Raw genomic sequence first — 18,601 nt, 5'->3', positions numbered from 1 at the left:
CATATTAGAGAAACCTGAGTGAATTCTGTTGTTATTACTGCATTCTATTTGGGTGTCGCACTTTTAAAACACAGAGGCTGGGGGAGAAACAAAGGGCTACCTGTCAAAAACAGGTAACAACAATTTACCATAGGCTATCCAGAGGTGAATTGAGGTCTGATTCAGGGACACTAACTCGTGGTCCATGTCCTTTACCACCATGAACCACCAATTAAAGTTGCATCATGTTTTGATCATAAAGCAGAATCTTGCTATAAGGGTAATCCCTGCATGCCTTATGTCCCCTTCAGTCCTCCTTTATAGTATACATATTATTCTGTGGTTTGTTCTTCTTCTTCATTTGTGTTGAGTCAATATTTGATGTAATGGTAACTTTACCAATCAGGAATGTGCACAATATTTGCAACTCCATGACAGTATCATACACAGATGACTGGTTTATCTTTTTCATGACAGTTCATTGAAAAGATGGCCATTTTACAGAACTTCACCCAAGTTCTGGAAGATGCTTTCAAGAAGACACTGAGTGACTATATGAACAACTGGCGTAGAAATGCCACAGAGGAAGAAAATGCATTGCAAGCAAGGGTTGATGCTGAAAATTTTGATTATGTCATTCTGTATCTCATGGTGATGATTGGCATGTTCTCCTTCATCATTGTGGCCATTTTAGTGAGCACTGTGAAATCCAAGAGACAGGAGCACTCCAATGATCCTTATCATCAATACATTGTAGACGACTGGAATGAAAAGCTCAAAAACCAGATCCTGCTCCAGGATGATTTTAAATGCACCATCCACACAAATTTGGGAGCAAAGAATAATGGGAGCCCTGGATCACCCTGATCTGTGGGAGAAATCAACTCAATTTGAATTTAGAAGTAGTGGTGAACTGTGGTGGGGGATGATATTTACGTCTTTGTGGCTTTTAAAATAAGTTGAATATTAAAATTCCAAAACCCACAATCAGGCAAAATATTTATGAGGACCAACCAAGTATATGCAACATTTGGGCAAGCTTCTCAAGTTCTCTTCAACTGGCAAGCTATAATAAAAACACATGGCAGTGGACAGAGAAGAAAAAAAATTGATGATGATGGAGTTACATAGACTGCATGGCCAGAGTCCTAAGATGGCCAGGAGGAGGGAACATGGAGCTTCTACTTACACAGCATAAATACTTCTGAGCACAGAGATGTGCTGCATATTTTGAACTTTATATGATTATGATGTTAACTGAGCAGCAGCTAGTTTGTGCTCAAAAGGCATACTCCTTTTGAGAACCTTCACAAAGCTGAATGATTAAATGAAGATTAACGGAATACTACAAAATATGCTTCCACTGCTTTCCTCAACAAGTTGGATGATGACATCCAGGAAAAATCTTTTCAATCTGCTATCCAAAGTATTTTGCTTCAGCGGTCCTATGAACAGCAGCAGCAGCAAAGGCAGTGAGGCAAACAGTCATCATTGCTTCCCTGACAGAGACCTTCACAATTAGCTCCTGAGTGAGCTGCAGAGAAAGAAGAATTGAACTGTGAAACCATTATCACCTCTTTCAATGATCTAAATAATACAATTATTCTTATTAATATTATGTAAGCTGCTCTGGGAGGCTTGTCAGCTGTGGAGCTCCCTAAACATGCTATAAGTAAATAAACCAATCCAGTCTTTCTTTATGAAACATAATCTTTCATTTTAATCCTACCCTATGCAAAAGTAGGGAAGCAGCTACTTCCGGTCCACTTGAGTCCCACATATAAACTTATTGTGCAAAGCTAAAGGTTGTCTCAAGACCCGGGCCTGAATCCAGTCCTGTGGGTGGTGGGATGCAGATTCCCAAACTATATGTATTAAAGGAAGCAAAATGCCCACATCTTCTGGGTTTCTCGAACTGTAAGATCAGATCTGCAGAGTATGTGGTCCTTCAGATGGTGTTGGATTCTACTCCTAATCATTAGTTTTAGCCAGCATAGCTGATGGTGAGTTTTGGGGGGAATTACATTCCAACAACATTTGGAGGGCCATACATTTTCCATTCCTTTGTTAGTATTCCTGGTCTCTGTAAAACTCCAAACATATTGTATAAAATTAGTAATAAAATATTACTTACAAATCTAGTTTGGGACTTGGGAATGATCTGGTCCCTCTAGCCCCGTGACACAGAAAAGCATCCAGGTTTTCTTGCCTAGACATCTCCCTGAGTCCTCTGAATAGTTATCAGCTGCTGCCTTTCTGAATGTTTCCATTGGATCAGTACAAATAAAAAATAAATAAAGGAAGCAACCTGAGTTAGTTGCAGCTCTGCTGGGGATTTGCTACATGGAATTCAGGAAGCGCCTTTTGACTGCAAGGGCAGCTGCCCCCCACTCCTCACCTGATTATGTGCTATTATTGGGAATCTGTACCATGTAAGTAACACTATTTATTATACAGCCTCTAGGGAGCTCATCAAAAGAAGCCAAAACCACAGGCAAACACACACACTCTTGGAGCTCTCACAAATTAAAGCGCTAAGCTGTGAAAGTGATATTATGTTACAGTGGATATCATATTGGTGAACATCAAACTTTCCAATGTGATTGCGGATCATCACATTTCAGTGAATCCCAGAGCAACTCTGAATATAGAGAGATTCACCAAAATTATCCATATTTTAAATAAAGAAATATAGATTCAGAAGAGCAAGGAACTGTACTACCAGAATTTCAATTCAGGAAATTTGTGCCAGGGCCTCATCATTCTCGGGTTTGTTCATACTTGCTTAAACTTTCCTGGGGTGGAGTGAGACACTTACTTTAAAAAGTAATCAGGAAACATACATGCAGGTTGTCATGGCGTATACATGGAAAAGACTCCAGGTAAATTTACCTAGCATTACAATGATTCCCATGCCTCTGTCTTGCAGTCTGCTGATTTGAACTTACGTTTCATTTTATCAGCTATTTTTATTTTAATTATGAGAGTCACTCTAACATTTTGTATGAAGTGTTCCAAATAAGTAAATACCAGCAAGGAGAGCTGTGGTGGCCTGGTGCCTGTGGGCACTCTGGCTATGGGCACAAAGTCTGGGGCAGCACTTGCCACCACTAAGAGCAACACCAATCCACCCTCCTCAGTCCCCAAACAGCCTTTGGTCCTTGAGAACAGGGCTGCAATGATCGTTCCCAGACTCCATCCCTCTTCCAGCCATTGGCCTTCTTCTCATGCTCAGCTCTTGCTTAGGAAGCAAGCTGAGCTGAGAGGAAGTCCACAAACACTTGCAGAAGTTCAGTTGTGCAGCTGTCAGCCTTCTTCTGCAGCATGTGCAGCTCAAGCAAAAGCTGCAAGTCATCTGCGTGGGAGACGGAGGCTGCTTCTGCAGCATGCGCATGGGCTTGTTTCCTGGCAGGTGCCCTCATGAACACCCAGCAAACTCTACAGGAAGTCAGACTCATGGCTATGAAAAAACAGAATGAAATCCAGTAAGCCGAGTCCAGAGAATCCAATGGATCGCACATCCCTACTTGGGAACTACTGCCCAGGATTCTACTGGGCCTTCCTAGGCTGGGCTACCTTGCAGCTCCTTTGTGTTCTTGGAAAACAGCTAGGAGGTCAGTTTTGCTCAGCATGTTGTATGTAACTGAAGATCATGAGAAAAGCCATGGAAGAGCCAACGATTGGTCGAACCAGTTTGTACTTCTGGTATGGGCTGACCATAAGTGACAGCCTTTGCTATCCTGTCATGCCACTTTGCTACTATTATCATGTCTAACTGGAGAGACACATTCATTAGCGAGAATGTCTGTAAAATCAGTAGTAAAATAAGGAAGAATTTCTTTATGAACAGGCCATAGCAGCTACTTAAGATTTCTGCTGCACTCTTTTTACGACCAATTTCTCAACTTTAAAAAGAGATATTAAGATTCCTAGCAAAGCAATCTGTGTAAGCAAGATCCAGAGTTTGGTAGGCAAACAAGTAGACTAAGCAGACAAATTCAGAAAGGTTTCAATTGAGCCAACTATTGCACTGAAACTGCATTTGAAGTATAAGTAAACATTTCTTATCACATTGTCATAGCTCTCTGGCAGAGATTTGCACATTTTATTGATGCACAGGAGAATTATGTTTGCAGCTCACATAAACAGAGGTAGAATACTGAAACCCAACAACAAATCTTGCAACATCATAATTTGAGAAACCTCAAAAGTCAAATCTTCATGTTTCTGATTCAGTATTAAAGTCAGAGTTGGCATGATCAAACCAGTCAAACTTACAATATTTTGTTCTTCTCTGTATTTAGAAATCTCCCTAATCTGCAGTGCTTACAATCTTTTAAACATTCTAGATCAGAAAAATAAACAATGGCAAATGTTTTTATACAAGTGGACCTGCAATGTCCCCCATTTTTTATTAAACAATCGTGTTGTTAGTGATGCAATTTTAGTGTTAAGAGTTGGAAATGTTCTTTTCAGGATGCATGCTGCTATTTGGTGCTCTGGTCTGTGTCAGACTGTTCAGAAAATTCAGCTGGCCCAGAAAAATGCAGCAGGACTATTGATGGCTGTATGGGAAACAGTGCAAAGTGCCAGTGACTTTATAAAGCCTTTGGGACCAGGTTACATGAAAGGCTGTCTTCACCCATACAAGGCTGCTCTGATCTTAAGATCTTATGGGGAAGCACTTGGATGCGAAGACATCAGAGCCACCTTGGAGGGGAGGGGAGAGTTCTAGCAGCTCTCAAAGTCCCTTCTGAGGGAAGTGAGCTTGGTTGCCTCTCTGCCGATCTTTCACTAGAAAGCAGAAATGTTTGTGTCCAATGAGCCTTTGGAGTGTAAGCAATTGCTGTAATGGATTCTGTTGGGTTGGGTACTGTCTTTCATTATTTTTTTGATGTGCTTTTGATTGCGTGAAATCGATGTTTAATTATTAGTTTTTACTGAGTGTGTCTTATTTTACGTTTGGTTTATAGTTCTGAGCACCATTTTGTTTGGTGGAAAGGCAGAGTTCAACTCAACTCAATCAATCAAATGCTGCACGTTTTATTTCAAGAATCTTCTTTTGTTGAACTCATTTGGGGTGTGTGGGTGTGTATGTATATGGAGCTTATATATGGAGCTTGACTAACATGTTCTGCTATTTGGACCTGAGTTTGCTTCATTAGAATACGAGTCCCAACATCTTGAGTAAAAGAAAAAAAGACTAGCTACGTCTCTATTAATATCTATTCCCGTCGCAATCAATGGGGATTACTCCTGGGTAAATAGGTATAGAATTGCAGCGTGTATCTTGCAGAGGTATATTAACACCAGGATCTTTAAAAAAAACTTATAAAACGGATAGCTTTTCTTATAGATTTATTAACGTTCATTCCATAGCGCGAAAGCTGTTGCGGCGGAAACATCTTCATTTGTGAGCAACACTCTACACCATAATACACTTCACGAAAGACTTGAAATGAAAGGGTTAATAGCTGGACTGTCCATTGTTGCGTCTTAGGTGACGTAATGTTTCTCCTATTTCCATCCCGCCCGTAAGGCTTCTGGGAGTTGTAGTCTGTAGCCTTTTCCTGTGTGTAATGGATGCTTGTACGGTACTGCAAGTTTGTAAATAAGGAAACGCTTGTCTTCGTTAAGATTATTTGTAAGGAAGAATGAATGTTAATATGAAAGTGGCAATATTGTGGGCATAGCTGTTTCTGTTTTAAGTTGCATAGGGTACTCGGTTATTTTTTTCCTTTTAAACTTGCCCTTCTTTTAGCGTCCTTGTGCGACGTAGCTGTAATAGTGTATGCACACTTGCTTGGGATTAAGGTCCGCTTCACTCGATGGAACATTGTTTGGTGGTTAAGCATGAATAGCATCACTGCAGAAGAAAACCCTTTTATGTCTATTTGCCTAGTTTGACCTAGTCTCAGAATCTTCTTTTAGAAGGTGCATCGCTCCATGCCTGTCCAATCTATGCATGTGTCCTTGGTGTCCAGGTTTACTAGAACTTATTCCCAACTAAGGCTACCCTAACCCTAACCCTAACCCTATACACATTTATTTATAATATATCTTGGAGCTTTAAGTCCCATTAGACTCACTAGGAGTTACTTCTGAGTAAGATAGCCCTGTAAGCCTGTTAGGTTTGTTGTTAGCTTTTACTTAGACGTTACTTCTACAAAGTTCAATGGTGTTTGCTCCCAAATAGGTGTGCATGCCATTTCAATGTTACTGTGTAATCCTATGTAATTTTACTCTGCAATAACATTGATTTTAGTGAGATTGATGATTAAGGTTACATACATGCAACCCTTTGTCACTGGGCTTTCTTCTCAGTAAATAGGTTTGTGCTGTTGTTCAAAACTTAGGACATTTGTAGACCATTTTAACATGGGCAGCTTTGACTGGAACGTATTGACTGGAATTGGGAGCTCTAAGAGAAGTTTGTCATCATGGTATACAGTTAGTTAAAGGTTTGGCTGTATTCCACAGATGTAAATAAGGTATAAAATTAGGTGGTAGTTTGATATGTATTACTAATGATTGTAATTTTTTACCATGATTTCATTTGATTAAATTTATGTTTTGATGGCCATGGAAAAATGTAAAGCCCAGTCAGAGCTGGGCCTCTGAATTTGGAGTGCTTTCCCTCCGAATTCAGCTCTCAGGGCTGATGTGCTTCTTTCTTCACTGGCTGCAATTTCAAAGTTGGATGTGTGACCTGGGGGCCAGCACAGGGAAGGGGGGCATTTTGATTATTGAGGAAGAGGGGAGTGAGTGTCCTCGAGACACGGAACAGGGGTGGTGCATTAGCCTTTCCCCTTTGCAAAATGGTGTAAAACACTTAGATGGCCAAAGCTGACTTTCTAAATTATCTGGAACGTGTGCCAAGAAATGTGTGGAGGCAATTCTTGCCCTGTGCTGCTCCTTTCCTCCACGACGTGCCCCTAATTCTCCAAGTCTGGAGAATTCTGGGCAATCATCATGGATAATGCCCTGATCTTGCAAAGCCTGACACTGAACCTGGTCTTGTTTTTCTTTATTGTACCTTTTGTTGCAAGATTTTTTGTTGCAACAAAAAACCAAGACAAAGCATAGTTAACTAGTATCTATACTTTATCTGACTTGAGGGTGTGTGGTGAGAGACAAACAAATATGAAACTTCAGTCTGCTTACGTGATCCCAGGCCTTTCATTGGAGAACTTAACCTTGAAAGTACAATATGTAATGTTTCTTTTTGAACCACTGAAATCAGTATGAAGAAATCATACTTTTGTTAACAAACCAGTAAGAGACTCTTGCTTATCAAAGATATACTAATCTTTTTTCCCTTTGAAGGACATCAGCTGGGACTTAGAAAGCAAGGTGAAAACAGAGAACCAATACTAGCTGAGAGAAAGAAGCTACTGGAGCATTCAAGTGGTCCTGCAGATGGGGTACTTGAAATGACTTAGACATGTAGTTTTAGTGCATTAATTTGGGAAGTGTTTCCCCTGGAATCTGTGTGCCTTCCCTCTTATAGGTAGTTAATAGCCAGTTGAAAGGGGTATAAATAGAATAGCACAGACAAAATCAGAACAGTACTATAGAATAATACTGGGCAATATAAAGACAAATTTGTTCCTGTGATAGTCATTTTATTTCAGGACTTTTACTGGAGATTTTACTGGTGCTGTATTTTCATTCTTTCTGTTACATTCCTTGCCAAATGTGCCTATTATTGTTCCACACCACATGTGCATGGCACACACACACGTGTGCAAAGAGGGTTTTTATTTCCTAGCCATACTCCTTTACTGCTGCGCCTTCTTTTTCACCACGAGAACCATTCAAATTCAGTCTAGGCAGTTAAGCAAATAGGCATTGGCAGAGAGGAAGATGGGCATATGGAAATTCATATTTTTGGACTCCAGACATGGGTGGCTTGGCAGGATTCTTCACCATCTGGCCAAAATAGTGGTTGAGCCTAAATTCAGTTTCTTAGATATTTGTAAGTGCCTTGTAGCTATTGGAATTCCCTTGCCCAGATTAATGTAAGGACTAATGATCTATATATTCAGAAAAGGATAACAAGAAGCCCCTTTGTGATTCTGCACTACTTCACATATTGAAACCTTTCCTTTCATCAGGGAATACCTGTACTGGAAAGTGTATACTTCTGGAGAATGGCTTTAACATTACCAAGTATGCCACATAAATAGTCCTTCTTATTTATGGGAACACCCTAATAGACAACTCCACACTTCCATTTCAGTGGTATAGGTAGATGAACATGCATGTGCTGAACACGTAAATTGGCTCTCTGTGTGCAGTGCTTGTAAATAAAATATGCCCATCTCTGGAATTTTTAGCAAGTAAATTTGCTTCTTTTTGTTTTAGTTAGAGATGTATTTTTTCTGTGGAATGGATACTTTCATTTACTTAATATTAAAATAGGAGGTCAGTTCTGATACTGAACATTCAAAGTCTGAAAGACTTCTTATAGGTTTCCTCCTTCCCTACAGTTAACTGTTAATCTAATCCACACCAGTAGACTCTCTGCTGTGAGTTGCTTTCATTAGATCAGGGAGGGCAAACCGCATCCTTCTGCCTCATGTGGTCCCTATTGTACTTTCAGATGCCCTCAGCAAAGGATCATTGAGACCTTGGCCAAGAGTGAACTGCCCTTCCCCATTGAAGCTCACCAAAGGAGAAAGAAGGACGCACTGGGGTTGGGGGGAGAGAAAAGAAGCGGCCTTGGCCACTGCCGGCAGCAGGGCCCGCACCCAGCAGGATAGCAGCTATCAGCAAAAAAACGGTTCCCCCCACTGCATAAAATGATTTTGTGTTGCTCCCCCACATAACTTGCATTACATGAGGGGTTTTCATGCCTTGCTAGCTCTCAGACCTTGAGAGGCAGAATTGACCCTCCCTTTCTTTTAATGCGGTCTGAAAAAGTACGAATTTCACAGAAAAATTTAGCCTGGCCTAACTCCAAGTACAGTTATGACTACTTCCTATTGAATGGTATAAATAAGTCCTAAGTTTCAGTAGGAATGAATCACGACTAACTTTAGCTGGATTGAGGCCTGTGTATAGGTAGGGACTTGCCAGCATGCAGGTAGACCCCAAGTGGAGTGAGGGCTGTGTGCGCAAGGCCTGGCTCCAAATGTCCCAGCACCGCAAATGCCTCAGGGATCTTCCCATGTTTAGTGTGAAGGACTGAAGATGGTGGAGGGAAATGGTGATAAGGCCGGGCTCCCATTCACAGGAGCTTTGTAAATGTGTTCAGCTGGACTTACTTACAAAGCCTTCCTCAGCCCTAATGCAAAAGATCTTAAAGGCAGCTGGGTATGTATGGACATTAGAGAGCACTCTTTGTATACCTGCCTCCGTATGCCCGTTTCTGCTCTAGCTTTACATAGGGCTCCCCTTTGTTTCCAGTAGAGCTAGTCTATTCATACAGGACCAATATCAAAGGCAGGCCTAGCCAGATACCTGCTGAGGGCCTACTTCCTAGCAGGGAAAACTGGCAAAGAGTATCCTAGAAGCCCACCTTCCTGTTCAGTTCCTCAGGCTCAGGCAATGGTGGTGGTGGTGGTGGTGAGGAGGAACACCACCAGCAAGTGGTAGCTGGGATGGGAGACGGGATGAGGAGCAAGCGCTGTTGGAGACAATGGCTAGACCTGCCTCAGGAGTGGACTGACTGAGGGTGCCTTGCTGCAGGGTCTCAAAACTTGAATCCTGGCACACTGCATGTGCGTTTTAGCAGAATAGCTGCTGCTGTTTTCAGCAAGTGGAAGGAGATAGCCGCTTCCCTATAAAGCCATGTCACCTGTCCCAGCCTGTCGCTGCTGCTCGGTGCACTCCCAACTGGGTGCTGTTCCTGTCACTCAGCAGGAATACAGTTCAGTCCCTGCGAGAGCTTTCTTGAATGTTCTCTATCTCTCTTTAAGCAGCGGGGCGCGCTGAATGGCTTATGCATGTTCAGCTTATGTGACCATTCACATTCAAAGCTTGTAAAGGCCAATCTGTTGAAACAGATTGATTGGGTAGTTTTGTCAGATGATTCAGTGCCTAAGGAGTTTCTTACATATTTGAGGCACAAATAGATCATCTGAATACATCTTTATTTTTCAGGTGACTTTTCTGCCTTACGGATTTCGTAGAGACCAGCCTGAAGTGTGAGCTTTGACATCGTTGCAGAATAAAGATGTTGGCCTTGAACTGGAAGGTGAGGGTAGTTTAATTAGTAAAACCTTGAATGCTCATTTCTAAGCTAAAGTGTTTTCGAAGAGATAGTTCTGTATTTTCTGTCAGTGGCTGCCTCTTATTCCCAGAAGTAGTTGTGTTTGCATTTTTCTGCCATACAACTTTGTTACTTTGTAAGTAGTTTGCATTGCTTTGTTGTTGTTTTTGCACATGAGGGCTTTTACTGTGGATGTAAAACTACGCTTATCTTAGCAGATTAGCTCATGCTTCAGACTGTCTATAAGCTCTTGTGCTGTTCCTTTCTGTTGGGTCACCCTTTCCTACATCTGCCCTTAAGGAGAAGCTGTTCACACATTTGTTGTGGCTTTGGTGCATGGGAACATCCTGATCCCTTCTCAGAAGATCCTTTTGAAATGTAACAATGTCAATTTAAAACCAACATAACAATACAATAGCTTCATTAATCCATCATGATGCAGTCAGTGGAATAAACATTTGCCTTACTTTGGCCCTTGAAAAATAGAAGGACATGTCACCTACACCTTGGATGGGGAGCCTGTGGTACTCAAGATTTTGGACTCCCTCTCAATTCCCATCAGCTCCTTGAGGGAAATGGTCAGAGACAATTGGATTTGCAGTCCAAATATAACTGGAACACCAAATGTTCATCTTGACGTTAACTCTGGCCTGCATATATCATCTTTTTCTGATACACTTATTTGGAGGACTTGATTCCAGTAAATCACACTGCGTCCAGTACACAACCTGGGTGTGATACAGATGTGGATTTAAATATATATTACTTTTAATTCGTAGCACCTTTTAAAGAAATCCTAATAGAGGAGCCTGAGGGTTGCTCCTTTTACTGTTTAACAGCATTTTTCTTGGTCAACAAAGACTATTTGTAGGAGCTTTTGTTAGCACCATATGAAAGTGCAATGTTTGACTAACTAAATGTTTACTTTGGTCCGTGGATTCTTCAGAGAACAAGTAAATGGCTTTTTATGTAAGCAGAGCAGCTTCATAGCATTTCCAGATGAGGACTCAGGGACACTAGATGTTTGATCTGGCCATGTTTAATTATCCTTACTTAACTTTCCACGTGGACAATTGGAGCATTGCCTACATGGAGCTGCCCTTGAAAACTGTTCAGAAACTTCAGTGGTCCAGAATGCTCTGGACAGACTTGGGCTTGGGGTCAGGCTAACTGAAAGACCACCTTATCCCACATGGGCCTTCCTGGTTCCTAAGATCTTTGGGAGAGGACCTTCAAGACCACCACATTCAAAGGCATGTTTGGTGTTTCCCTGCTGAAGGGGGCTAGGTATGCTACACTAAAAATGATCAAAAACCAAATTCGGTGGAAACTGTCCTCCCATAGTAGGAGTAGGGAACAGCAGTCCTGGGGCTCAAATCTGACCCTACAGGAGTTCCAATCCAGCATTATGGAATTCCCCAAATAACCCTACCCCTTCCTCCCCATCCCAAATCATTTGATGTTTTCCTAGTTCCTGGGCAGTTTTTTCCATTCTAAAAGTTTGAAATGTCTTGGCAAAGATTTAACTCTTGGTAGTAGGAGCTTTAAGCTACAATGTCCTGGTATTTTTTGTATTTTGAGCTCCCACTACCCAACACTTTGGCTCCACTCATCACTGGAATGTGGCTGTTGAGAGCTTCTCCAAAGTAAGAACACAAGAAAGTAAGAACACATGCTGGATCAGGCTGATGGTCCATCCAGTCCAGCACTCCATCCAGACGCGGGGGGGAGGGGGGACAGCTGCCCACAGGATCCCTGAAGCAGGATGACTGTAAGACTTCTGCCTGCCCAAGCTCCTCAGCAACTTGTGCAAGGCCAATGAAGCTAGCAGCTAATTGAATCCAGCCCTCAGGCTGAAAGAGATTTATTTATTTATTTAGAAAGCTTCTATGCTGCCCCATTCGCCGAAGCCTCGGGGCGGCTTACAACAATAAATAAATAACAACAGTATAAAACAATATAATTGGAGACATCCTGGCCATAAAAATAAAATAAATAAATAATATTAACAATTAAAATGGCGTTTAAATAAAAAGATCTTCACCTGGTGTCAAAAAGCAAATAACCATGGCACCAGGCGGACCTCTCTGGGGAGCGCATTCCATAGATTGCACTATGCATAGATTGCATAGATTTAGTTTCCAGCATTGTTAGTATGATGGCTAATCTAGGCCTGTATACTTTTGAAGCAATCTGAATTATAACTGATGAAAGGAGATAGTTTTGCATTTTTCAGGGTTACAGTTTGCAGTTATTTCAGTTCTTCCTCTTTTTTGTGATTGAAGGTACTTGTGTTTTTTTCCTCTTTTGTTTTAGGCATTGGAAAACTTTCCACTGCTGATGTACATTTTAGCAGCTAAAACATTAATTCTTTGCTTAGCATTTGCTGGAGTTAAAGTGTACCAGAGGAAAAAGCTTGAAGAAAAAATGAGAAAGGAACAGGAGGAGAAGCAGAAAAGGAAAGACGAGAAGAAGGAAAACTGAGATGTTTAATAGGTATGTTTTGACAGGAAGAATGTTGATAATGTTATTTATTAATTTTATTCATAACTTCCTGCTTGCTAAAAGCCATGGGTGGCAGTGATCAATAATGTAAAGCAAAAAAAATGTTAAAATAATTAACTAGGGCCCTCCACAGGGGCTCAGACTTCCACCCCACTCATCAAAAAAATGTGTGAGCGGGATTGTGTTCCACTCTCTACTTGTACCAATGGAAGATGATAGAGCTGCTCCACATAATGGGGGATCCTGGCCCTGTCAGGGTCCCCTCTCCAGTGGAGGAGCTGAACATGCGTACATTGATATGGCTGCAGTGCCCCTGAAGGAGAGTGTGTTTGGGGGTCTGCAGATGCACAGTCCTGTGACCTTCCCCCTGCCCCACATATTATTTCAGTGTCTTCATGCTGGTGGCTTTCCTGTCAGAAGTCTTTATTCAGCACCTACTCACTCACCTATTCAGCACCTACTCAGAAAAAAAGAAAGATTTCTGTTAGGTCCTGCCACATAAGCGGGTTCAGAGGGTCTTAGAAGTCATAACTGAGGGACACCTGACACATTGCTATATTCTTACACATCTTTTCCTCCCCTGTACATGAAGCATGCTTATTGAATATGGACACTCTGTGCAAACAATTCAAATGGTTTCCTATATAGAAGGGCCTCATGATTTGCTGACTGTTGTCACTTGAGAAATGATCCTGTCAGCTGCCCCTTCCCCCTTTTTGTAGGTGGTGCTGCTTAGTATTACATTGACTGATACAGTTAAGGTACAATGCTGTGCATGATTAGACAGAAAAAGGGCCTACAGCTCCCAGCATAGATTACACTGCTAAGCACACTTCACTGAGTGAGCGCAATTGAGTGCTTTAATATCTCCCAAGAAAAGGACATCCTTCTCAGGACATCCTCAGGTCTTTCTGCTGGCGGAAACCACATTTCTGTTTAATAGGACTTCGGCCAGCGCTGTGCTCCTGAGGCTAGAATGCCCATTTTAAAAACCATATGGCTCACTGACACCACAAATATTTTGCTGACTTTAAAATTAGATTTGAAACATCTTGCTTTTAAAAGACTCAACCATAGTGCAGTAAAATAGAATTCCTAGCCTAACCCTTTGCAAGTTTACTTATCAGTATTTGGCTTTTTGTAACTTCCTTTATATCAGGATTGGGGATTGTTTTTAGTCCATGCTCTAAATTCCAATCCGGCAAAGGTCTCAGGAACTGCATCCTTTCTGTAGGCAAGGTCAAAGGCAAATTAAGTAAGGCCAAGATCTGATTCTTCCCAATTTTAAGTGTATCTGCAAGGAAGCAGGGCAAGTTGCTGCATGACTTCTCACAAATAAGCAGGAGTGATTCATTCAGCAGCAATTTCAAATGGCATTCCTAATACCAAGCCTCTGCTTGTCTATTCACAAGCACACGCAGCATACCTGCTCATAAGTGTGCTGGACTGTCACTCAGGAGCTTCCTTCCTGTGTCCTGCCCGTTGCTTTCCTTTTCCTCTGCAGGGAGGAGCTCTTACCTCTGATCAACAGCTGAACAGAGATAAGAGCTTCTCCACACAGAGGAGAGGGTGCAGGGCCTGGGAAGAAGCTGGTGGGACAGACGGAAAAACCTCACAGTCCGATTTAGCACATGAGCCCATTCTTGCTTTGCAGCCTTGTATCTGTAATGCTCATGCTTTCTACTTGAGGCATATTGTGGTCTTCATTTTATTTATTTATTTAAAGTTTTTATATGCCGTCCCCATTGCTACACAGCCTCGGGATGGCTCACAACACAAATAAATAAAACAAATAGAATTACAATTACAATTAAAACTTCGTGACATATGTGAGAGTGAGTGGTTGATAGTCTTACCAGGCAGGACATGGACAGCCTTTTGGCCCTCCTTTAGATTTATTTTCTTAGAAAACTGCTACATTTGCCAGTTGATAATACACCAAATAAAAAATAGACTTTAGAAACAGTGGCAGCAGGTCCAAATTACACTATCAGCAGAACATGCATTGATGCAAAAAGGGGAATACAGAAATATAGTCTATACAGTGAGCTGTGAAATGAAAATATGATGACAGAGGCTCATATATGGAGAATATGCCCCTGGGAACCACCTTCCTCATCTCAGATAGAAATATCACATGGAGCAAAACCTCAGATGAAGTCCTAAGCCATGACTGGTGAATATTGTTGGATTTCCAGTTCCCTTACCCCAGTTGGCCTGGCCGATAGTGAGGGATGATGGGAGTTGCAGTGTAACAGTATCTGAATGGTAAGGCATTCTGTATCTCTGATCTAAACCTGGTGGGACTAGGCTTTCCTAAGGAGACCTTGCAAACATGGGCCACAGCCATGGCTGGGATGAGGTTGCAAGGAGAAAATGCAGCGCCTGGACAGCACCAGTTCCCCTGCTGTTTCCCACTTGCAAATTGATTCTGCCCTGCCCCATACTGCAGTACAAAAGAGAAATGGTGACCTGAATTTGAAGATCTGAAGTAGCAGAAATTCTGTCCTGAGGTACAAGAGCATGAAGCACGACACAGTTGCTTCCATGTGTGAAGACTGGTTTTTATCAGCTACCAAAAATGTATCTATTTTATTTCATGTGCAGATTTTTAGCCAATTGGCAGCTTACTTGGATTCCTTTCCTGGGTGAATTGAAGACTTCATTGAAACTGAACATTGCCAGAGAAATGAATTCCACAATAGCAACATTTACTTAAGCAATGTGTTGAACTTTTTGTTTTTGTATATGTAATCAGAATATTTTTGTCACCTGTTCATATAGTAAAAGCTCTCTTTGTAAATCTGAGTTTACCATTTTATTGGAAATTTTATGTACTGAGTGCTTGTGATGATAGAGGCAGCCAAAATTTCTCTTGTGCTAGCATCTTGTAATTAAATGGATCATTTGTTTCCTTTCAAGTCATATTTATTTGTAAGTTCATTTGACAAGCTTCCTTCTTTTCCTTACATACTTAGAGCTAGCTAAAGTTCATGAAAAAGTTTCATTAAGTTGGTCCTGATGTTCCAAGGACTATTGCAAGTCTAGGTATGACTAGACAGAAAAAAGACCTACAACTGCCAGCATTTTCCAGTCAGTTGCACTGGGGGTGTAGCCTTAATCATTGAATAAACTTACTTAGGTTGTGACTTGTACACTCCAGGATGGAGTAGAAAGGTTGCGCCCAGTGAAGTCTGTCCACCAAACACCACTGGCAGAACACATTTTGCCTCCCTGCCCCTGCAGCCCAACTCTCTAGAGGATTAGTAACCCTCTAGAGAATGTTTGAGGGAGGGATGCAGTGGGAAAGAGAGAAGGAAGTTGCATTGCATGAGTAGAAGCCCACTTGTGATGTTGGCTATAGCTCTAGGTTGAAAGGACATGATTTTCCTGCCCACCTTTGACTTTCAAACTCATGTTTGAGAACTATATAAGAAAAGTCAGCTGTCTTATTTAGCAGCTTGAATCTATATAATCAGAGCTATTCTGTACATACCCACTCTGGTGTAAATCTCATTAAATTCAGTTGAGCTTATTTCCGAGTAGACATCTATTGAACTGTATCTATAAGTTTAAGAACATACCTAGCAACATAGGCTGCAACCCAGCTTTTGCTTAGATGGAAATAAGTCCCAGGGCATTCAGTGGGACTTGCAACTGAAAAGACGTGCATAGGATTTTGCTGTTAACCTTTTTGGCAATGCCCACTATAACATTGAACTTATTTAAGGTTGCAGCCCTATGTAGCCTTACCTGGGAGAAAGTTCCATTGAGCATAGTGTGATGGACATCTGAGTGAATGTGCAAGCTGGTGTCACAGGCCATTTTCTAGAAGTTGTATTCTCCCTGTCACTTTAAAAGGGAAAAATGTGGTCTTTTGTATTCAATTAATTTGCTTTAGTCACAAGTTGAGAAGCCTTTTTTTGAAACACACTTAGGAACTGCAAGAGAAGCTCTGCTACATAGGAATATGATGTTTTGCATACAAGCGGAGCAGATTAACATTTCATATACTGCCATCATGTGGAAAAATGGTGAACTGCTGTACTTGGCAAGATTGGATAGGATGGAAGTCATGCTAAAATAGAAACAATATGATAGGCTAGAAATGGAAGCTTCTACTCACTTGGGATTAAGCCTCCTTGAATTCAACTCAGGACTTGCTCCTGAGTTAGTCCTACATAACAATGGCTCATGGGCCAGTCATGTCCCTTCGAAATAGGGGAGGGGGATGGTTTGCATGCTTGCTTTCCCCCATATATTCAGAGATGCAGGATGAGAGTTACACTTGCCAGGTATTGTGGTCATTCAGCAGTGCTGCACATACCGCTTGCTCTACCCAATGCATGAATTGCTGGGAAGGTAGTAGGGATGCTGATGTCCTCTGACTGCCCAAACAAAATTCCCTGTTTCCTCTGAACTTAGCCATAGCTGAGGGAAAATCTGTTCCCTGTCTGTTCCCTGTTTGAAGGGTGGATTGATTTTGAGACTTAAGAGCTTTGCAGAAGACCAGCTGTTGGTGAAGACTGCCAGAAATGGTGTGTTGATATGGATCCACACAGCTGCCTGAGTTTTTGAACTCTTCTTAGAGGTGTGGCTGTAGGGACTGTCATGAGGAGTGTCTGCATTTCAGACCTGAACACTAAAGTACTCCACAAAACATAACACCAACATTTCCAGCTTGGTGTCTTCTAGATGCTTGGGATGTTCCTATCAGCCACAGCCAGCATGGCCAATGGTCATAAATGCTGGGCTTTGGTGTACAAAACATCTGGAGGTTACCATGTTAGAGAAAGCAGACCTAGACGTTGATCATTTCCCTAACCTGGGTTAAACCTGTAGATTTTCATTTATGACTGTCCCAGAGCTGAAGCAGCTATGTACATTTTGGCTGTACTGGACCTTTCTAAGCATAGCGTCTTCATCTTCTTCAGATCTGCCTGGAACAAGAGATAATGCTTAGATAATGCATTGCTGAAAGCTTTTAAATCAAATGACATCTGAGGCACCTACCTGATATGCATCTCAAAACCAATCTATTGGAATGGTTTCTGGCTCTGGATACCAACTCAGAGGTAATTCATTATTATAATATGCATCTTCCTGACACACAGAGTTCTCCATTTCTTTTATGCAAAATTATTTGAACTGTTTTGGCATTTCCATTTTAGAGAGAAAGTGAAGAAAAGGGTGTCTCGAGCAGGAGGCAAATATGCCACAGGAGACTATGACGGTTGTAGGTGGCTTTCAGATGAAATCACAGCAACCTAATTCAACAAAAAGTATTCTTGGATATCAACCACTTCAATGAAAACTACTCTGCTTGAAGAATGTATTAGTCGACACTATCCTATTATTAGTAGAAATCTAAGTAAAAATCAAATGCTGTACAAATTGAACATGATAGCACCTAGCCCTTAATTATGTACATTTGGAATTTGATCTTCTTTACATTCAAAGAAATAATAAAAAACCTTAAATGGCTGATATTTTTCACTCAAAAAGAATTTATATAGCATTTCCACAAACTACCTCAGTAATTTTACAACAACCCTGATGGTTTGGTAAGTATTATATTAAATCATTATGCTTGGGATCTGAGGTTGAGAGAAAATAGCCTGGCTTGTGCATAAAAACAATCCAGAATGTGGATTGTTACTGAATCAGTAACAAATCCTGTGCTATAATTTAACTATGGGTTGTTACTCATGAACAACCCAGGGAGAGAACCAAGGTTAGTTGTTTGGGTATGAACTCGGGATTGTTCATTGCTATTGACTGATAATTAAACAATAATGGATGGTTTGCATCTAACAACAACCCATGATTCAACAACAAGTCACATTCACTCTTTACTCTGAGTAGGAAACAACTTGCCTAAAGCTCACTTGTTAAGCTCAA

The 18,601-nt window shown here is 41.3% G+C and overlaps 2 protein-coding genes across 11 annotated transcripts; both read left to right on the top strand.

The window, feature by feature from the left end:
- The first annotated feature begins 468 nt into the window (after nt 1-468).
- Nucleotides 469-846, top strand: KCNE2 (potassium voltage-gated channel subfamily E regulatory subunit 2). The gene has a single exon (XM_044441746.1). It carries the CDS (start codon nt 469-471, stop codon nt 844-846), a length of 378 nt encoding a protein of 125 aa, XP_044297681.1.
- Nucleotides 847-4,732: 3,886 nt separating this feature from the next.
- SMIM11 (small integral membrane protein 11) lies at nt 4,733-18,127 on the top strand. Of its 10 annotated transcripts, XR_006415927.1 has the most exons (7): nt 5,551-5,623; nt 7,306-7,403; nt 8,585-8,764; nt 10,087-10,180; nt 12,512-12,691; nt 17,635-17,775; nt 17,872-18,127. XR_006415927.1 is itself a non-coding variant. In XM_044442593.1 (6 exons), exons 4-5 carry the CDS (start codon nt 10,160-10,162, stop codon nt 12,677-12,679), a joined length of 189 nt encoding a protein of 62 aa, XP_044298528.1. In that variant the 5' UTR covers nt 5,551-5,623; nt 7,306-7,403; nt 8,585-8,764; nt 10,087-10,159; the 3' UTR covers nt 12,680-12,691; nt 17,635-17,800. The 10 variants fall into 10 exon arrangements, 9 of the variants coding, with proteins under 9 accessions (XP_044298529.1, XP_044298528.1, XP_044298521.1 ...); XM_044442593.1 differs by lacking the exon at nt 17,872-18,127 and having other exon boundaries at nt 17,635-17,800; XM_044442586.1 differs by lacking the exons at nt 17,635-17,775; nt 17,872-18,127 and adding an exon at nt 15,308-15,625.
- Nucleotides 18,128-18,601: the final 474 nt, after the last annotated feature.

This window comes from Varanus komodoensis, unplaced genomic scaffold, assembly GCF_004798865.1.
Source record: "Varanus komodoensis strain SLA01 unplaced genomic scaffold, ASM479886v1 scaffold4, whole genome shotgun sequence".
Lineage (NCBI taxonomy): Eukaryota > Metazoa > Chordata > Lepidosauria > Squamata > Varanidae > Varanus > Varanus komodoensis.
This window is presented reverse-complemented; position numbering and strand designations above follow the sequence as displayed.